Genomic DNA, 19105 nt, shown 5'->3' with positions numbered 1-19105 from the left:
ATGAGTTAATTGTCATCATGTTGCCTGTGAAGATGTTGTTTTTATAGATTGTCCCTGTAAATTTCTGTTGTATATCACTCTTGGGGTCTTTCTCCTTTTATAGAACCCACCTTAATATTTTTTGCAGGGTCGGCTTAGGGGTCACATATTCTTTCAGATCCTGCTGGTCTTGGAAGCTCTGCATCTCTCCATCCATTCTAAATGACAGCCTTGCTAGATAAAGTATTCTTGGCTGCATATTCTTCTCATTTAGTACCCTGAATATGTCTTGCCAGGCCTTTCTGGCTTGCCAGGTCTCTGTGGATAGGTCTGACGTTATTCTGATATTCCTCCCTCTGTACGTAAGGAATCTCTTCCCCCTAACTGCCCTTAAGATGGTTTCCTTGGTTCTAAGATTTGCAAGTTTTACTATTACATGCCAGGGTGTTGGCCTGTTTTCCATGATTTTGGGAGGGGTCCTCTGTGCCTCTAGGACGCAAATGTTTGTTTCATTCCCCAGATTAGGGAAGTTCTCAGCTACGATTTGCTCAAATACATCTTCTAGTCCTCTCTCTCTCTCCATTCCCTCCGGGATTCCAATTATTCTGACATTGGAAAGCTTCATGGTGTCACTTAGTTCTCTGATTCTATTTTCATGGATTCTGAGTTGTTTTTCCCTGGTCTCCTCTTTTCCCTTTTTATCTATTATATTGTCTTCCAGGTCACTTATTCGTTCTTCTGCCTCACTTCCCCTAGCTGTTAGATTATCTAGATTGGATTGGATCTCATTGATAGGGTTTTTAAGTTCTGCCAATTCAGTTTTCATTTCTGCCCTTAGAGACTCTATGTTGCCATTAATTGATTTCTCCATTCTAGCCATTGTCTTCACAATTGCTAGCCTGAATTCCATCTCTGACATCTTGGTTATATCTGCATCCATTTGTAAATCTGCAGCATAAGTCATGATCTCTGAGTCTTTTCTATTTTGGGGGTTCCTCCTAGTCATTCTGTTGATGGATGTTTGAGGGGATGTATAGAGTCCAAATTACTGACCAGAACCCAAGCAAGATGCACCTGTTTTCTTGGGACCTTAGAGTTGCTGGCCTCTTGTTTTCCCAGCCTGTCTTCTCGGGGAGGGGCCTGCCACACTGTTACTTAGGCAACCCTGTTTGGGCGGAGTTGCCCTGCCCCCCTGTGGCAGGGGATGGGCTCAGGGGGAATCAGTTTTTGGGGCTTTTGTTCTCTGGCAGCTTTCCCTGGTGGCTTTCCGCGTCTCTTCCGCGAGTCAGAGCAGAAGAGACGGTTTCTAAACCTCTACCTCAGAGCAGAGAGACCGCAGTCTGTTCTTCAGTGAGCTCTCCAGGCCACACTTGTCTCTGTTTCTGTCTGTGCTGCTACAAACTGCAGCGGCTTTGTTTGTGCGCCCCTCCGACGCGCCCCCAGTCCTGCCTCCAGGTCGGAGCACATCTCTGCCCTTTGTGCTTCTAAAACCGCCAGCTGCTCCCAGTTCGCACGCGCGACCCCGCTGCTCCGGGTTTCCGCCCCGGGGGCTGCCCTAAAGTCCTTTCCCCGCCGCTACCAGTCTGTGAGTCTGTGCCCAGTCCCCAGCACGCGAGGCTGTCGCTCACCGGTGGTGTAGGATCCCCACGGACAGGCTCCCTCCCGCTGCCGTTTATCCTCTGATATCTGCTGGCAGAATCATGGCTCCCAAATTCGTACCTCGAAACCAACTGCCTCTGATATTCTGTTAAATCTAGAGATCCAGATTTTGTTACATCTCAGGCTGGTTTTGTGGGTGCTCAGAGTGGTCTGGTAGATATCCAGCTCAATTCCAAGGACCAGTTGAAATAGGGTCCCTTACTCCACCATCTTTCCTTCTTCTAGCAAGCCTGTTCCTCATTTCTTAAATCAACGCCAGTCATCACCTGGACCTATTTATCCTAGATTTCACTGTCTCCTCACCCTGCCTCACATTTTTACATTAATTCCTCTGTGCCTTTGCTGGTGTGGTCTCCCCAGTCACTGGGGAGTTCCCCTGTCGAAATCCTATCCTTCAAGGCTTATCTCTAAGATCACTTCTCAGATGTCACTGTTAGCAAGCATCTTCTTTGCTGTTCAAGAGAGGCTCAGGCTTCACAGTTTTTGTGTCATGTGGCATTTCTCTTTTCTTCATCTTTGCGCTAATTATTTCTATCAGTGGTTTTCTTAAGATCTTTTCAAACCCAATATAAAAATCTATGAAAATGGAAATAAGGTGACCCTTCCTTCCTTATAGTTTTCATTTAGAAGTTCATCACTTTTATTTCTTCTGTTTTCTCTCCTGCATAGATCTGGTTCAGTGAGAAGATGTTTGAACCATTGTTCTGTTTTTATACTGGTTATAAAATCCCCTTGTGCAAAACCCTGGATCAGTATTTTGAGTACATCCAGTCACTGCCATCCCTAGATAACCCCGAAATCTTTGGGCTGCACTCTAATGCTGAGCTACAGCTTTGTAATAGAGCTTGAACTCAAGAATTGTGATGCCACTAGCTTTGCTTTTCTTTTTCAACACTCTTCTGGCTATTCGGGGTCCTTTCTGGTTCCATACAAATTTTAGGATTATTTGTCCATTTCTTTGAAAAAAGTGGATGGTCTTTTGATAGGGATTGCATTGAATGTGTAGATTGCTCTAGGTAGCATTGACATCTTCACAGTATTTACTCTTCCAATCCACGAGCATGGAACGTTTTTCCATTTCTTTGTGTCTTCAATTTCTTTCATGAATATTCTATAGTTTTCTGAGTACAGATTCTTTGCCTCTTTGGTTAGATTTATTTCTAGGTATCTTATGGTTTTGGGTGCAATTGCAAATGGGACCGACTCCTTTATTTCTGTTTCTTCTGTCTTGTTGTTGGTGTATAGGAATGCCACCGATTTCTGTGCATTGATTTTATATCCTGCCACTTTACTGAATTCCTGTATGAGTTCTAGCAGTTTTGGGGTGGAGTCTTTTGGGTTTTCCACATAAAGAATCATATCGTCTGCAGAGAGTTTGACTTCTTTGCTGATTCTATGCTTTTTATTTCTTTTTGTTGTCTGATTGCTGAGGCTAGGACTTCTAATAATACTATGTTGAATAGCAGTGGTAATAGTGGACATCCCTGCTGTGTTCCTGACCTTAGGGGGAAAGTTTTCAGTTTTTCCCCATTAAGAATGATACTTGCTGTGGGTTTTTCATAGATGGCTTTTATGATATTGAGGTATGTACCTTCTATCCTTACACTGTGAATTGTTTTAATCAAGAAAGGATGCTGTACTTTGTCAAATGCATTTTCTGCATCTATTGAGAGGATCATATGGTTCTTGTTATTTCTTTTATTAATGTATTGTATCACATTGATTGATTTGTGGATGTTGAACCAACCTTGCAGCCCAGGAATAAATCCCACTTGGTCATGCTGAATAATCCTCTTAAATGTACTGTTAAATCCTATTCGCTAGTATTGGTGAGAATTTTTGCATCCATGTTCATCAGGGATATTGGTCTGTAGTTCTCCTTTTTGATGGGGTCTTTGTCTGGTTTTGGGATCAAGGTAATGGTGGCCTCATAAAACAAGTTTGGAAGTTTTCCTTCCATTTCTATTTTTTTGGAACAGTTTCAGAAAAATAGGTATTAATTCTTCTTTAAATGTCTGATAGAATTCCCTTGGGAAGCCATCTGGCTCTGGGCTCTTGTTTTTGGGAGATTTTTGATGACTGCTTCAATTTCCTTAGTGATTATGGGTCTGTTCAGGTTTTCTATTTCTTCCTGGTTCAGTTTTGGTAGTTTATATGTCTCTAGGAATGCATCTATTTCTTCCAGGTGATCTAATTTGCTGGCATAGAGTTGCTCATAATATGTTCTTATAATTGTTGTATTTCTTTCGTGTTGGTTGGGATCTCTCCTCTTTCATTCATGATTTTATTTATTTGGCTCCTTTCTCTTTTCTTTTTGATAAGTCTGGCCAACGTTTTTTCTTTTTATTTTTTATTGTTATGTTAATCACCATACATTACATCATTAGTTTTTGGTGTAGTGTTCCATGATTCATTGTTTGTGCATAACACCCAGTGCTCCACGCAGAATGTGCCCTCTTTAATACCCATCACCAGGCTAGCCCATCCCCCCACCCCCCTCCCCTCTAGAACCCTCAGTTTGTTTTTCAGAGTCCATCATTTCTCATGGTTCATCTTAAGTCTGGCCAAGTTTATCAATCTTATTAATTCTTTCAAAGAACCAGCTCCTTGTTTCATTGATCTGTTCTACTGTTCTTTTGGTTTCTATTTTATTGATTTCGGCTCTGATCTTTATTATTTCTCTTCTCCTGCTGGGTTTAGGCTTTATTTGTTACTTTCTCCATCTCCTTTAGGTGTAGGGTTAGTTTGTGTATTTGAGACCTTTCTTGTTTCTTGAGAAAGGCTTGTATTGCTATATACTTTCAGGACTGCCTTTGCTGTATCCCAAAGGTTTTGAACAGTTGTGTTTACATTTTCATTGGTTTCCATGAATTTGTTTAATTCTTCTTTAATTTCCTGGTTGACCCATTCATTCTTTAGTAGGATGCTCTTTAGCCTCCATGTATTTGAGTTCTTTCCAACTTTCCTCTTGAGGAAAGTGATTGAGTTCTAGTTTCAAAGCATTGTGGTCCAAATATATGCAGGGAATGATCCCAATCTTTTGGTACCAGTTGAGACCTGATTTGTGACCTAGGATGTGATCTATTCTGGAGAATGTTCCATGGGCACTAAAGAAGAATGTGTATTCTGTTGCTTTGGGATGGAATGTTCTGAATATATCTGTGACGTCCATTTGGTCCAGTGTGTGATTTAAAACCTTTATTTCCTTGTTGATCTTTTGTTTAGATGATCTATCCGTTTCAGCAAGGACAATGTTCAAATTCCCTACTATTATTGTATTATTGTTGATGTGTTTCTTTGATTTTGTTATTAATTGGCTTATATAATTGACTGCTCCCATGTTAGGGGCATAGATATTTACAATTGTTAGATCTTCTTGTTGGATAGACCTTTAAGTTGGATATAATGTCCTTCCTCATCTCTTATTATAGTCTTTGGTTTAAAATCTAATTTGTGTGATATAAGGATTGCCACCCCAGCCTTCTTTTGGTGTCCATTAGCATGGTAAATGGTTTTCCACCCCCTCACTTTAAATCTGGGGGTGTCTTTGGGTCTAAAATGAGTCTCTTGCAGACAGCATATTGATGGGTCTTGTTTTTTTTTTTTTTTTATCCAATCTGATACCCTGTGCTTTTGATTGGGGCATTTAGCCCATTTACATTCAGGGTAACTATTGAAAGATATCAATTTAGTGCCATTGTATTGCCTGTAAGGTAACTGTTACTGTATATAGTCTGTGTTCCTTTCTGGTCTATGTTGCTTTTAGGCTCTCTCTTTGCTTAGAGGACCCCTTTCAATATTTCTTGTAGGACTGGTTTGGTGTTTGCAAATTCCTTTAGTTTTTGTTTGTCCTGTGAGCTTTTTATCTCTCCTTCTATTTTCAATGACAGCCTAGCTGGATATAGTATTCTTGGCTGCATAGTTTTCTCATTTAGTGCTCTGAATATATCATGCCAGTCCTTTCTGGCCTGCCAGGTCTCTGTGGATAGGTCTGCTGCCAGTCTAATGTTTCTACCATTGTAGGTTACCGATCTCTTGTCCTGAGCTGCTTTCAGGATTTTCTCTTTGTCTCTGAGACTTGTGAGTTTTACTATTAGATGTCGGGGTGTTGACCTATTTTTATTGATTTTGAGGTGGGTTCTCTGTGCCTCCTGGATTTTGATGCCTATTTCCCTCCCCAAATTAGGGAAGTTCTCTGCTATAATTTGCTCTAATATACCTTCTGCCCCTCTCTTTCTTCTTCTTCTGGAATCCCAATTATTCTAATGTTGTTTTGCTTTTTGGTATCACTTACCTCTCGAACACTCCCCTTGTGATCCAGTAGTTGTTTATCTCTCTTTTTCTCAGCTTCTTTATTTTCCATCATTTGGTCTTCTATATCACTAATTCTCTCTTCTGCCTCATTTATCCTAGGAGTTAGAGCCTCCATTTTTGATTTTACCTCATTAATAGCCTTTTTGATTTCAAGGTGGTTAGATTTTAGTTATTTTATTTCTCCAGAAAGGGATTCTCTAGTATATTCTATGCTTTTTTCAAGCCCAGGTAGTATCTTTATAATCGTGATTCTGAATTCTAGTTCCAACATCTTACTAATGTCTGTACTGATTAGGTCCCTGGCAGTTGGTACTGCCTCTTGTTCTTTTTTTTTGAGGTGAGTTTTTCCGTCTTCTCATTTTGTCCAGAGGAGAATAGATGAATGAGAGAACAAAATGGTAAAAGGGTAACAACAACCCCAGAAAAATATACACTAAACAAATAGAAGAGACCTGAAAACGGGGGAAAAGAAAGGGAATTAAAAAAAAAAAAAGAATATGATCAGGCTGGTTAATAGAATAGAGCCACACACCAGATTTTGGGTGTATTTTGTTCTGTTAGAAGAAATTGCCTCCCAAAATTTTAAAGAAAGAATAACATATATATACAAAAAATAATGGTAAATATAATGAAGGGATGGAATATGACCTTAATGATGAAAATTAAAAAAGATTAAAAAAAGGAATGATAAGCTAAGAAGTTGGTGAAAAAAAGAATGAAAAAAATTAAAAGAAAAAAAGAATATGATCAGGCAGGAGACTAGGACAATGTCATACACTAGATTTAGGGTATATTTTGGTCTGTTAGAAGAAACTGTATCCTGAAATTTTAAAGAAAGAAAAACTTACATATAACAAAAAATAAGGTTAAATACAATGAAGAGATAGAATATGACTGTAGAAGTGAAAATTAAAAAAGATTTTAAAAAAGGAATTGATAAGATGTTGGTTGAAAAAGGAAAGAAGAAAAATTCAACCAAAAAAATAGAAAAATAAAAAATTTAAAAATTAGCTTTGAAAAACTAAAGAATCATGGGAAAAAAGCCATGAATTCTATGTGCTGTGTTCCCCTAGTGCTGGAGTTCTGCAGTTCTCACTGATCGTTAAACTTGGTCTTGGCAGGGTGTTCTTGCTGATCTCCTGGGGGAGGGGCCTGTTGCCGTGGTTCCCAAATGTCTTTGCTGGAAGCGGAATTGACCCGCCCTTGCTGGGTCCGGGCTAAGTAACCTGCTGGGGTTTGCTCTACCTAGCTTTTGTTCCCTGCAAGCTTTCCATACAGCTTTGGAGGATGAGAGTGAAAATGGTGGCTGCCCAATCTCTACCCCAGAGGAGTTGAGACCTCGGGGCCCCACTCCTCAGTGCGCCCCCAGAGAAAAGCAGTCAGTCACTCCCATCTCCCCAGTCTCCGGCCGCACTCTGTGCTCACCCGGCCTGTGACCGAACGTTTCTATCTCTGTCACCCGACTCGGTGTGGAGTCTCCAAACCCAGCAGATCCCTGTGGTGTGCTCCCGCGCTGCTCCTCCCAGGGGAGGAAGGGGAGTCTCCCCAGATCTGCTGCTTGTTGGGTCCCTGCTGGAAGGTCAGTGGCCTGACTGTGCCACGGACAACGGTTTATGGCAACCCCGAGCTGAGAGCCCATGCCTCGGCTCCATTTCAGCAGCCGGCTTCCCCTCTCTGATACCTGGGAGCTCTGCCACACTCAGGCACCCCCGGTCTTTCTTTGACCCCGAGGGCCCCGAGACCACACTGTCCCAGCAAGGATTCCACCCCCTGCTTAGCCACTGGAGTGATGTCCCTCAGCAGAGCCGACTTCTAATAGTTCCGATTTTGTGCTCTGCGGCTCTATCACTTGCCGGTAGCGGCTGACGGAGGCCCCCCTCCCCTGCCATCTATCTTCCTGAATATCGCCTCGGATTCACTTCTCCACACGTCCTACCTTCCAGAAAGTGGTCGCTTTTCTATTCAGAGAGTTGCTGCTCTTCTTTTCTTTGATCTCCTGTTGAGTTTGTAGGTGTTCAGAATGGTTTGATCCCTATCCAGCTGAATTCCTGGGACCAGGCGAAATTTAGGTCTCCTACTCCTCTGCCATCTTGCTCCTCCCTCAATTATGTTTTTTATCCTTCATTTTGATAATGTGGTGTATCACATTTATTGATTTGCATATGTTGAACCATCTTTACATCCCAGGGATAAATCCCACCTGATCATGATGTATGATGCTTTTAGTGTGCTGTTGAATTGGTTTGGTAGTATTTTGTTGAACATTTTTGCACCTGTATTTTTTAGGGGTATTGGTCTGTTGGTAATTTTCTTATAGTGTCCTTCTCTGGCTTTAGTATCAGGGTAATTCTGGCCTTGTAAAATGAGTTTGAATGTTCTCCCTTCTTCATTTTTTGGGAAGAGTTTTAGAAGGATTGATGTTGTTTGGTAGAATTTACCAATGAAACCATCTGGTACTGAACTTTTTTCTTTGTTGGGAATTTTTATAGTTTTATTTATTTACTTATTTTAGAGAGAGAGAGCACTTGAGTATGAGTGGAAGGGGGGGGCAGAGGAAGAGGGAAAGAGAGAATCTCAAGCAGAGCCCCCGCTGAGCATGGAGCCCAACATGGGGCTCCATCTCACCACCCATGAGATCATGACCTGACCCGAAATCACAGGTTGGATGCTTAACCGACTGAGCCACCTAGGCACCCCTGTTGGGAGGTTTTACATTACTGATTCAATCTCTTTACTGGGTATTGGTCTGTTCAGATTTTCTAGTTCTTCATGAATCAGTCTTTGTAGGTGGTATTTTTCTAGGAATTAATCCATTTCTTCTAGGTTGTCCAATTAGTGTGAATATAATTGTTCATAGTTGTTTCTTTCTTTTTAAATAGTTTTTTTAAAGATCTTATTTATTTGACAGAGAGATACACAATGAGAGAGGGAACACAACAGGGTTAGTGGGAGAGGGAGAAGCAGGTTTCCAGCTGAGCAGGAAGCCTGATGTGGGGCTCGATCCCTGGACCCTGGGATCATGACCTGAGCCAAAGGCAGATGCTTAACCACTGAGCCACCCAGGCACCACGTTCTTAGTTGTTTCTTATGATCCTTTGCATTTCTGTGGTACTAATGTCTCCTCTTTTATTTCTGATTTTATTTATTTGAGTCTTCTCTTTTTTTCTTAGTCTAGCTAACAATTTGTCAATTTTGTTATCTTTCCACAAAACAGCTTTTAGTTTTGTTGATCATTTCTATTGTTTTTCTGGTCTCCATTTCATTTTTTTCTGCTTTTATCTTTGTTATTTCCTTTCTTCTGCTAACTTTGGGCTTAGTTCTTTTTCAGGTTCCTTGAGGTGTAAACTTAGGTTGTTTAATATTGTTCTTTTTTCTTAGGCATTTATTGCTATAAACTTCCCTCTTAGAACTGCTTTTGCTGCATCCCAAATCCTAGAGGTTTTGGTATGTTCTGTTTCCATTTTCATTTGTTTCGAGATATTTTTTATTTCCTTTTAGATTTCTTCTTTGACCCACTGGTTGTGCAAGAGCGTTAGTTTTCACATATTTGTGAATTTTCTAGCTTTTCTCCTATTACTGATTTTTAGTTTCATACCATTGTGATTGGAAAAAAAAATATTTGGTATGATTTCCATCATCTTAAATTTGCTGTTTTGTGACCTACCATAGGATCTTTCCTGGAAATGTTCCACGTGCAATTAGAAAGAATGTATATATTTCTGCTATTGGGTGGAATGTTCTGTACATGTATATTAGGTCCATTTGGTCTAAATTACAGTTCAAATGCAACATTTCCTTATTTATTTTCTGTATGGATGGACTATCCACTGTTGAAAGTTGTATTGTCTGTTTCTCCCTTCAGATCTGCCAGTATTTGGTTAAAATATTTAGATGCTCTGATGTTGGGTACATATATATTTATGATTGCTTTATCTTATTGATAAAGTGACCTCTGTATCACTGTATAATAACCTTCTTTGTGTCTTGTTACTGTTTTGGCTTAAAGTCTATTTTGCCTGATATAAGTATGGCTACCTCTGCTTCCTTTTCATTTCCATTTGCATGGAATATATAGGTTCTCTTTTCACTTTGAGCCTATGTGTATCCTTAAAGCTGCCAGTCAGTCAGTCTCTTGTAGGCAGCATATAGTTGGGTCTTGCTTTTTGTATCCATCCAGCTACTCTGTGTCTTTTGATTGGTGAATTCAATGCATTTGCATTTAGAATAATTATTGCTATGTAAGGACTTACTAGTGCTATATTATTGATTGCTCCCTGGTTGTTCTGTACTTCCATTTTTTCTGTTCCCCTCTGTTTCTACTTACCTTTGTAAATTGATATTTTTCCATGTGGTATGCTCTGTTCCTTTCCTTTTTAATTTTTTGTGAATCTACCCTAGATTTTTGCTTTGTTGTTACCACAAGGCTTACATAAAATATTATAGATATAACAGTTTATTTTATGCTGATAACAAGTAACTTTAATTGCATATAAAAACTCTACACTTTTGCTCTTCCTTTTTATGTTTTTGATGTCACAATGTGTTTCTTTTTAACTGTGTATTCATTAACAAATTTTGTAGCTATAGTTATTTTTATCATTCTCATTCTTTAACTTTTATACTAGAGCTATGTGGTTAATACCACTCATATTACAGTATTTGAGTATTCTGACTTTGTCTACATACTTACCTTTTTTAGTGTACTGTATATTTTCATATGTGTTCATGTCAGTAATTAGTGTTCTTTCATTTTGGCTTGAAGAACTCCTTTCAGCATTTCTTATAAGGCAGGTCTACTGGTGATGAATTACTTCAGCTTTTGTTTGTCTAGGAAAATCTTTATCTCTCCTTCATTGCTTTAGGGTAATTTGCCAGATAGAGTATTCTTGGTTGGCATTTTTTTTTTCTTTTAGCACTTTGAATATATCATTACACACATTCCTGGCCTGCCAGGTTTCTGCTAAGAAATCTGTTGGTAACTTTCAGGGTTTGGTTCCCTTGTAAGTTATAAGCTTCTTTTCTCTTACTACTTTCAAGATTTTCTCATTGTCTTTGAGTTTTGACAATTTTATTACCATGTGTCTTGGAAATTATCTCTTTAAGTTGATTTTGTTTGGTGACATATGAGCTTCATGAACTTGGATATCCAAATCTTCTCCCAGATTTGAGCAGTTTTCAGTCACCATTTCTTTAAATATGCTTTCTGCCCTCCTTCCCCTCTCTTCTTTTTCTGGAACTCCAATAATTTGTGATTGGTGCTTTTGATGATATCCTAGTTCACACAAGTTTAAGTTTCTGTCACTCTTTTTCCTTTGTTGTGCTCTGACAGGATCAACTCAAAGTTCCTGTCTTCTATCTCACAGATTCTTTCCTCTGCTTGATCCATTCTGTTGTTGATCACTGTTGCATTTTTTCATTTTTTTGTATTCCTCAGCTCCAGAGGCTCTTTTTCTGTGATTTCTATCTCTATTAAACTTTTCATTTTGTTCATGTATTGTTTTTCTGATTTTATTGAATTATCTTTCTGTGTTTTCTTGTACTCATTGAGTTCCCTTAAAACAGCCATGTTGAATTCTTTTTCAGGTAAATTGCAAATTTCCATGTCTTTGTGGTTGGTTACTAGAGAATTAATTGTGATCCTTTGGTGGTATTATTTCCTTTATTTTTCATGTTCCTTAAATTTTGCATTGCTGTCTTTGTGTTTGAGGTAATAGTTACCTCTGCCAGTCTTTATTATCTTTGGTAGAGAAATGCCTTCCCTCAGCCCCACTGGTGATTCTGAGGCTCCCTCAGACCTTCTATGGGTAAACCTGCTCTACACTTCTTTCTCCCTTTTGTGGCTGAATTCTTGAGCTTGTATGCCTTCTCTCAATCCTGCAGTGCACCAGGCGGAGAGCCTCCCTTTCATTTTCCCAAAGATGATGCGAAAGCTCATGTTTGTGATCTCCCCCTGGCCAATAGCTTTGGGCTGGCTTTTTTCATGTACTCACTAGCCATCTGCCAAAGCTTGTTCTCACTGCTGCCATCAGGAGCATGCACAGGGAACCAGCCACAGCATAGGGGACATATGTGGCTGAGGCATGCTGAGAGCTGGGGGTGCCCCTAGGCCAGTTGGGGGAATCCATGAGCCAGATGTTCCCAGTAGCCATGCTGAGCTCTCAGTGGTGGGCTTCTTGATGGAATCTGTGATGCAGTTAGTCTGCTTCCCTTTAATGCCTTGCAAGAATCTTTTCTGCTCCTCTCTCCACTTCTTTCTGCCTCGTGCTTCCAGCCATGCAGATCATGATTCAGTACTCTGGATGGGGTGGGAGAGAAATGAGCCTCTTTGGCAGCATCCTACACAGCTGGGGAAGCTGGATGCTTTTACTTTCCCCTGCAGGAGAAATGATAGGCTGAGAAGATCTCTCTTGGTCCTAAACTATGCTGCCTTGGGGGAAGGGTGATGTGGATAAAGTCAAGCTGCTCCTCTTACCTTATCCAGTGCACCCAAACTCATATATATATATATATATATATATACATATATATGTATATTTTGTTTTTTACTCCAACTGTGTGCTGGAACTTCTTTTCTGGAAATCTGGACTTCCACAAGGGCTCTCTTGTCTGTGGGTGACTAAGAGTGCTTTCTAGGGGCTCCTAGACAGTGTCCAAGAGGGGTTAGGGTTGGTACACACCCACTGCAGGTTCCACACCTGGACTGAGGTCTGTGTGCCTGTTCTCTGATTCATGGTGGGGAAAACTCCTCCTGTTTTCCTTGGCATATGGTGCTGGTTCCCACAGCTCCCACAAAGCCACTTTTGTCCATGGATACAAACCAAATTCCTGGTTTTTGTTAGGGGACACAAACAAAGGACATCTTATTCCACCATGTATTGACATCACCAGCTTATAGTTAAACATTGAATGTATCATCATCGTCACACATTTTCTTTGCTTTCTCTCCTTTCTACAAATAGAACTGAACTGAGTTCCAGGAAAGATAATGTATTTATGTATTCAAAGAAACTGAGAAATTACTATAATAGAGCTTGGTGATATTTATCCTTTAGATACTGCTTTTAAAATTCATGAAAATTCCATTTCTTCTAGAAGGTGTGCAAATAACTTCCATCTTTCCATTCACTGGGAGTGAATTTAATGTTGGTCACACAGTTTTGAGTATTAGTTACTTTATTTAACCTCTTCTTTACTTAATATTTAAACTCTTTGATAGTTTCAGAAAGAAGAGAGAATTGACCTAGATATTGCTTACTTAGTCCCAGGAAGGAAACTTGATAGATTGGGAAAAACAGCAGTTTTACTCAGATAGACCCAAATTTGCCTCCTAGCCTCACCACTGACCAGTGGAGTGTTCCTTGACAACTTGCTTTTCTTTTCTATGACTTAGGTTTTTACATTCTTAAATTGGGAATAGCCATACCCACCTTACAGCATTGTGGTGAAACTAAATGATAATATCAGCCAATTCTTATGTTGCCTAACATAGTAGTCCCTCAACAAATACTAGTTCTCTATTATTTTAAAGAGTCTTAATAAACAAAAGTCTTCCTTTTTACAACAGGAAATGTAACTGAGATCCAACCTAATTGTTCTCCTTTTCTGTTTATGACAAAAGATTGCTTTAAGAGAGGTGGTTTAGCTTGGTTTTGGATTCTAGGCTGGGAGTTATTTCCCTCTAACTCCTTGTAGATATTCCAATCTGATATCTCTGTTGGCTGATGAAACCTCTTCTGTAAGTGTACTTCACAGATGATCTGTCTTTTCTTTCTGTTTTTGCTCTTTGTTTTTGAAACTGTTTTGCCATGATGTCTCCACATGTGTAGATTTGTTTTCTCAGTCTATCTTCCATTTCACGAATTCTCCCTTCAGCTTTTCTGTGACAACGTGTTCTTTTTTATCATTGAGTTTTTATTTTTCTCACAGTTATATGCAGTTTTAAAAAAGGAAGAAGTTCTGTAAGCCTTGTTATGAAAACTGACTTCTATCTCACTCTCCAGAAACAGCCTTTAACTCTTAGCAGATTCTTTCATTTGCCTCCATATCTCCAAATAATAGGCTCTGATTGCTCCTTTGCTAGGTTAGACATTATGTATTGACTCTTCCCTATGGAAGATAAGGATGTAGCCCTTTTTTGTCCTCAGCCCCTCCTGCCATTTTCCATCCCTTCATTCTTTTAATGTAGTTATATTCTATTTTCCTTAGCTAGATGTTTGTTTATATCATTATAACTGTGTAAATACAATCACGGTTGAACATACAGTATACCAGTGATCCTCAGCATGGTCTCCGAGACTCTTTCATGGAATCTGCAAGGTCAAAATGCATTTTTATCATAATACTAACATATTTGTCCTTTTTACTGTGTTGACATTTGACTAATGGTGCAGAGGCAACAGAAAGACTGGGACACCTTAGCACAAATCAAGGCAGTGGCATCAAACTGGATTAGTAGCTGTTGTATTCTTCTGTGAGTTAAATGCACTCACAGTTAAAAAAATTTTTTAGTGGCTTTGGGCAAGGTTTTTTATCTTAATTTCTTGGCTTGAGATTTCCATGTCACTTTAATTGTATGAATTGAGATGTCACACTCATAGATGCTGGACTTCTGATTTCTGTGCTTTTGATTTCTTGAGATTGATCATTTTTTCCACTTAAAATACTGGGCTACTGTCAGTGCTCTTTCCCTATCCCGATGGAGTTTTTCTAGTCCCATTTCCATGAATAAAGCAACTTTCCACTATGAAATTTATTCAGAAAGCTCAGCTTCATTTCCTTCATATTGTATAGGCTCCAGGCCATGTCTCCTTCCCTAGGTAGAAACTAAAGCACTGGGGAAAGTGTTGCCTTCATCAACATATATGTGAATGGTTAGAATGGGGGCAGAATATAAATTCGTTGATTTTAAAACTCTCATTTTCATGACCACTTATGCTTTCCTAGTAGTATATAAAAGTATTGTCTATGCTTGTTGTAGTGTGAAATAGGTTATGGTTTTCAGTTCGTTAATGGGATTAGCATATAAAATCACTTTTGAATACCACCCTTTCAGGAAGTGCTATTTACTGTACTGGATGCATCAACAGGAATCCTAAATGGGATTAAGAATATGCTGTCAAGTGTATTCCTACCAGCTATTCTTGCAACAAATAATTGGGGTGCTCTAAACCAGTCCAAGCAAGGAGAATCTGAAAAACACATTTTCACGGAAACCATCAACAGATACCTTTCATTTTTAGATGGTAAGTATAAAATTTAATTCTTAGTAAATTACTAAAAATGAGCAAATTAACTATATGTTATTTTTTAAGATTTTATTTATTTATTTGAGAGAAAGAGAGAGCACATGCAAGCCCACAAGCAGGGGGAGGGGCAGAGGGAGAAGCAGACTCCCCGTTGAGCAAGGAGCCAGATGTGGGGCTCTATCCCAAGGCCGTGGGATCATGACCTGAGCTGAAGGCAGATGCTTAACCAACTGAGCCACCCAGGTGTTCCTATAAGATATGTTATTAAAGATAAGCATTAGAGGAAAAAACATTCCATCTTAAAAGAAAGTGCTAATCAAAGTAATGAGTTGTAGAGGTAAGAAATCAAATCATTAGATCCTCTCATTTCCAGGGATCTTTGCAGGAGTACGATATGTTTTTTTTTCTTCCATTATAGCAGGAAGATTCTTTTCCTATATTATTAATGAAAAATTTCACCACATTTTAAAATATCACTTTATTATTAGCTCTTTTAAAATTATATAATTTTATATTATTAAAATAATAATATTATTAAAAATTATCAAGTCACAATCTAGTGAGAAATTTATATTATATTTCTATAAAGTATTTGATCTTTAACATTTGAGTAATTATAGCTTGAAAACACACCTTGACATTAAACATCTCTTCTCAATATTGTTTCTTCCCTCATAGGTGCTAGAGTAAGTATTGAGGGAACAGTTATGTTAAAGAAGGTAGACAATATCGATTTTTCCAAACTGCATACATTTGAAGAAGTGACAGCTGCAGCTAGCAATTCAGAAACTGTTCGTCAGCTAGAGGAGGTGCTGATGACATGGTATAAACAGATTGAACAGGTGAGCTAACTCAAGTAATTACATCAGATATGAGTCATAGTTCTCATCTGTGTCCTAGCCATTGCATTTTGTCCCTAAAAGTAAGGGGAAGAGGAGTCTTCCAGATTCTGTTATGAAACTTAGCCTATTCTTGACTCTAGTGCAAAATTGTTGTTCTCTGTGGGCACTGAAAATCACTTTTAATTATTTCTCACTTTGGAGGAGGAACCATAACAATATGGGTTGAGAATGGAAAAATGAAGAATTAGGAGTAGCTAGCATTCATCTCCCAATATTTTATATATTGTTTATACTCTTCATGAGAGAAAGGGAGAGGGTACAGTGAAGTGACTATAGTCACGGTGCTAGACACTAAATAAATAGCTCTTGGTTGATCAACGGAATTGTCTGTGTTGACCAAGAGGTTCAAAGTAGGCTCATCATGTCAATACGGCATTGATCAAATTTTTCTCTGGCAGTAGGAAAAGCTGCAATAGGAATGGGGCATATGTCAACATTCTGAGAGGTGCCAACTTACACTATACATACTGCCCCAAATCAGGTACTATGTAATTGCTCTAAACTGAAAGGGGACACTAGGAGCCAACTCACAAATCTCTAGTTCATGAGCACAGGACAATGGAACTAGAGAAGAAAATCTTCAGTTCAATGAAGACTAAGGTAAAAAAATCTTGACCAAGCACGAGTTAGGACATTTTCAATTTTACCTCTCTTAGAATTATGTTAGAAGAAAGGAGGTGCAGTTGGAATGGAAAAATTGGAGGACTTTGGAAACTCCAGTGGGGCCTGGAGTGCTGGCCACAGAATTTGTTCCAGGTGTCACTAGGAAATTGAAGTGGGTAATTGAGCACCACAGGACTTCTGTACTCACCTACTATGTCACTGGAGGAAGGGGGAGTTGTAACCCATTGCAGAAATCAGGCTCTGTCCTACACAATGGCTGAGGAGCTCCTCTCCAACTATTATGATCAATCAATACAGATTTTCTTTCATAAAAATGAGCAAACAAAAGAAAATAGCTTGAGATTTAGCAACTTGAAATAAGAAAATCAAGTTGGGCAATTGTAGCAGATGGCTCCAATTAAGGAGAATCAATGCAAGAAATAGGAAAGATCTTTAATCTAAAATAAAAATCTGAACTGTGACATCTAAAATAAACTTTGACCAAAAAATAAATAAATTAAAAAAAATAAACCTAAATCTTGACCTTGACCTCTTGTCATTCACAAAAATTAATCAAGATGGATTGTAGACATAAATATGAAAGCTAAAACTTAAAAAACAGATACATGTAACAACATGGATGAATCTCGAAGATGCTTTTGAGTGAACAAATGCAACCTTAAATAAGTAAGGTGAAAAGTAAAATGAAACCTATAAATGAGCCAGAACACAACATAGGACTATATTAATATGTTCTTAAGATACAGAACCCAGAAGCCATGAAAGAAAAAAACTGACATTATTTGAGTATGTAAAAAAAATGTAGTAACTTCCATATGGCAAAAATTACCATGAGCAAAACTAAAAAAGGGGCACCTGGGTGGCTCAGTCAGTTAAAGCATCTGCCTTTGGCTCCTGTCATGATACCCAGGTCGTGGGATTGAGCCTCATGTCGGGCTCCCTGCTCAGTGGAGAGCCTGCTTCTCCCTCTCCCCACCCCCAACTTGTGCTCTTTCTCACTCTCACTCTCTCTCAAATAAATAAATAAAATCTTTAAAAAAACCCTAAAAAATAAATGACCTTCTGGGAGAAAATATTATCAGCAAAAATAACAAAGAGTTAGTATCCATAATATATAAAGAACTTCTATAAATCATTAATAAATGGGCAATAGAGAGAAAAATAGGCCAAGGATATGAGCCGTGTCATTTAAGGAAAGTATATGAAGATATTTGACCTAGGGAAAAAAAAAAAGGGGACTTGGGAGTATCATGATATCTTCAAATATTTGATGGGATTTCATGTCAAGTTAAACTTGCACTGTATGGCCCTAAATGGCAGAAGTAAGACCAGAGTATGATGGTTATAAGGAGAGAGATTTTTAATTTTGAAATCAGGATAACTTTTTCACAAAATCCTCTCCACACAAAAAAATTGGAATGTGCTGCATTCCTGAAAGTATCCACTTTGAGGCTGATTACTATCTATGAATACTGTTGTAACAGAAATTAAACATCAAAAGGGTTGTTTGATTTAGTTAATTTTTAAGGTCCATTTTCATTCCTTAATTCAGTGATTCAAGCTATTTAGACTTCCAGTCATTTAAGAAAACTTGAAACTATGTCTAGTATCCCCTATTTAAGGAGATGGGGAAGATTGTGAGACGATTAGGAAAGAGTTCCATATACCATGGTTAAAATTAAAAGCAAATAATTATTTCTTGGATTAAAGGAAGAACCTTTGTAGGTCTGAAAAATCAACTCTGTATTTTACCTCTTTGTATTCTTAAAACGTTCCATCACAATTTTAAATTATGTCAAGTTATGGGGTGCCTGGGTGGCTCAGTCAGTTAAGGGTCCAACTCTTGGTCTAAGCTTAGGTCTTGAACTCAGGTTTGTGAATTCAAGCCCCATGACTGGGCTCCATGCTGGGTGTGGAACCTACTTAAAAATAAATAAATAAATAAATAATGTAACATTATAAACATAAAAAGTACAGAAAATAATATAACAATGACTCCTGAAACAATGACTCTTGAGATTAAACAGATACTGTTTGCCACATTTGCTTCGGATCTGTTTTATTTTCACAGTAGCCTCCAACCCATCCCTTTTCCCACCCTCTATATTACCACTGTCCTGATGAAATTGTCTTCTCTCATTCCCCTGAAAGTTTCACACTTTTATTGCATTTGCATATTTATAAGCTTTAAATTATGTATAAAAATAAATTATATATACATTATACATAAATACAGAATATATTTTTGTGATTAAAATCTTTACACAAATGGCATAACACCATTAAATATCATTTTACAGGTTTTTTTTTCATTTAGCGTTCTCTTTCATCTACACTGGTACAGGTAAATTACTACTGTCTGGTATTCCTCTATAAAGAAAT

General features: G+C 38.5%; 1 protein-coding gene across 1 annotated transcript in view; it reads left to right on the top strand.

Moving 5' to 3' along the window:
- DNAH8 (dynein axonemal heavy chain 8) overlaps positions 1-19105 on the top strand; it is a 395922-nt gene that overhangs the window by 17965 nt on the left and 358852 nt on the right. The window contains exons 5-6 of the mRNA XM_088024365.1: positions 15005-15194; positions 15876-16039. Coding sequence (XP_087880491.1) covers positions 15005-15194; positions 15876-16039 — 354 coding nt within the window. The remainder of the gene's footprint in view (positions 1-15004; positions 15195-15875; positions 16040-19105) is intronic.

Source organism: Eumetopias jubatus, unplaced genomic scaffold (genome assembly GCF_037043125.1).
Source record: "Eumetopias jubatus isolate StellerSeaLion01/CBP00866 unplaced genomic scaffold, mEumJub1_p1.0 scaffold_6, whole genome shotgun sequence".
NCBI classification, from domain to species: domain Eukaryota; kingdom Metazoa; phylum Chordata; class Mammalia; order Carnivora; family Otariidae; genus Eumetopias; species Eumetopias jubatus.
Note: the sequence above shows the minus strand (reverse complement) of the source record. Positions and strands in the feature narration are given on the sequence as shown.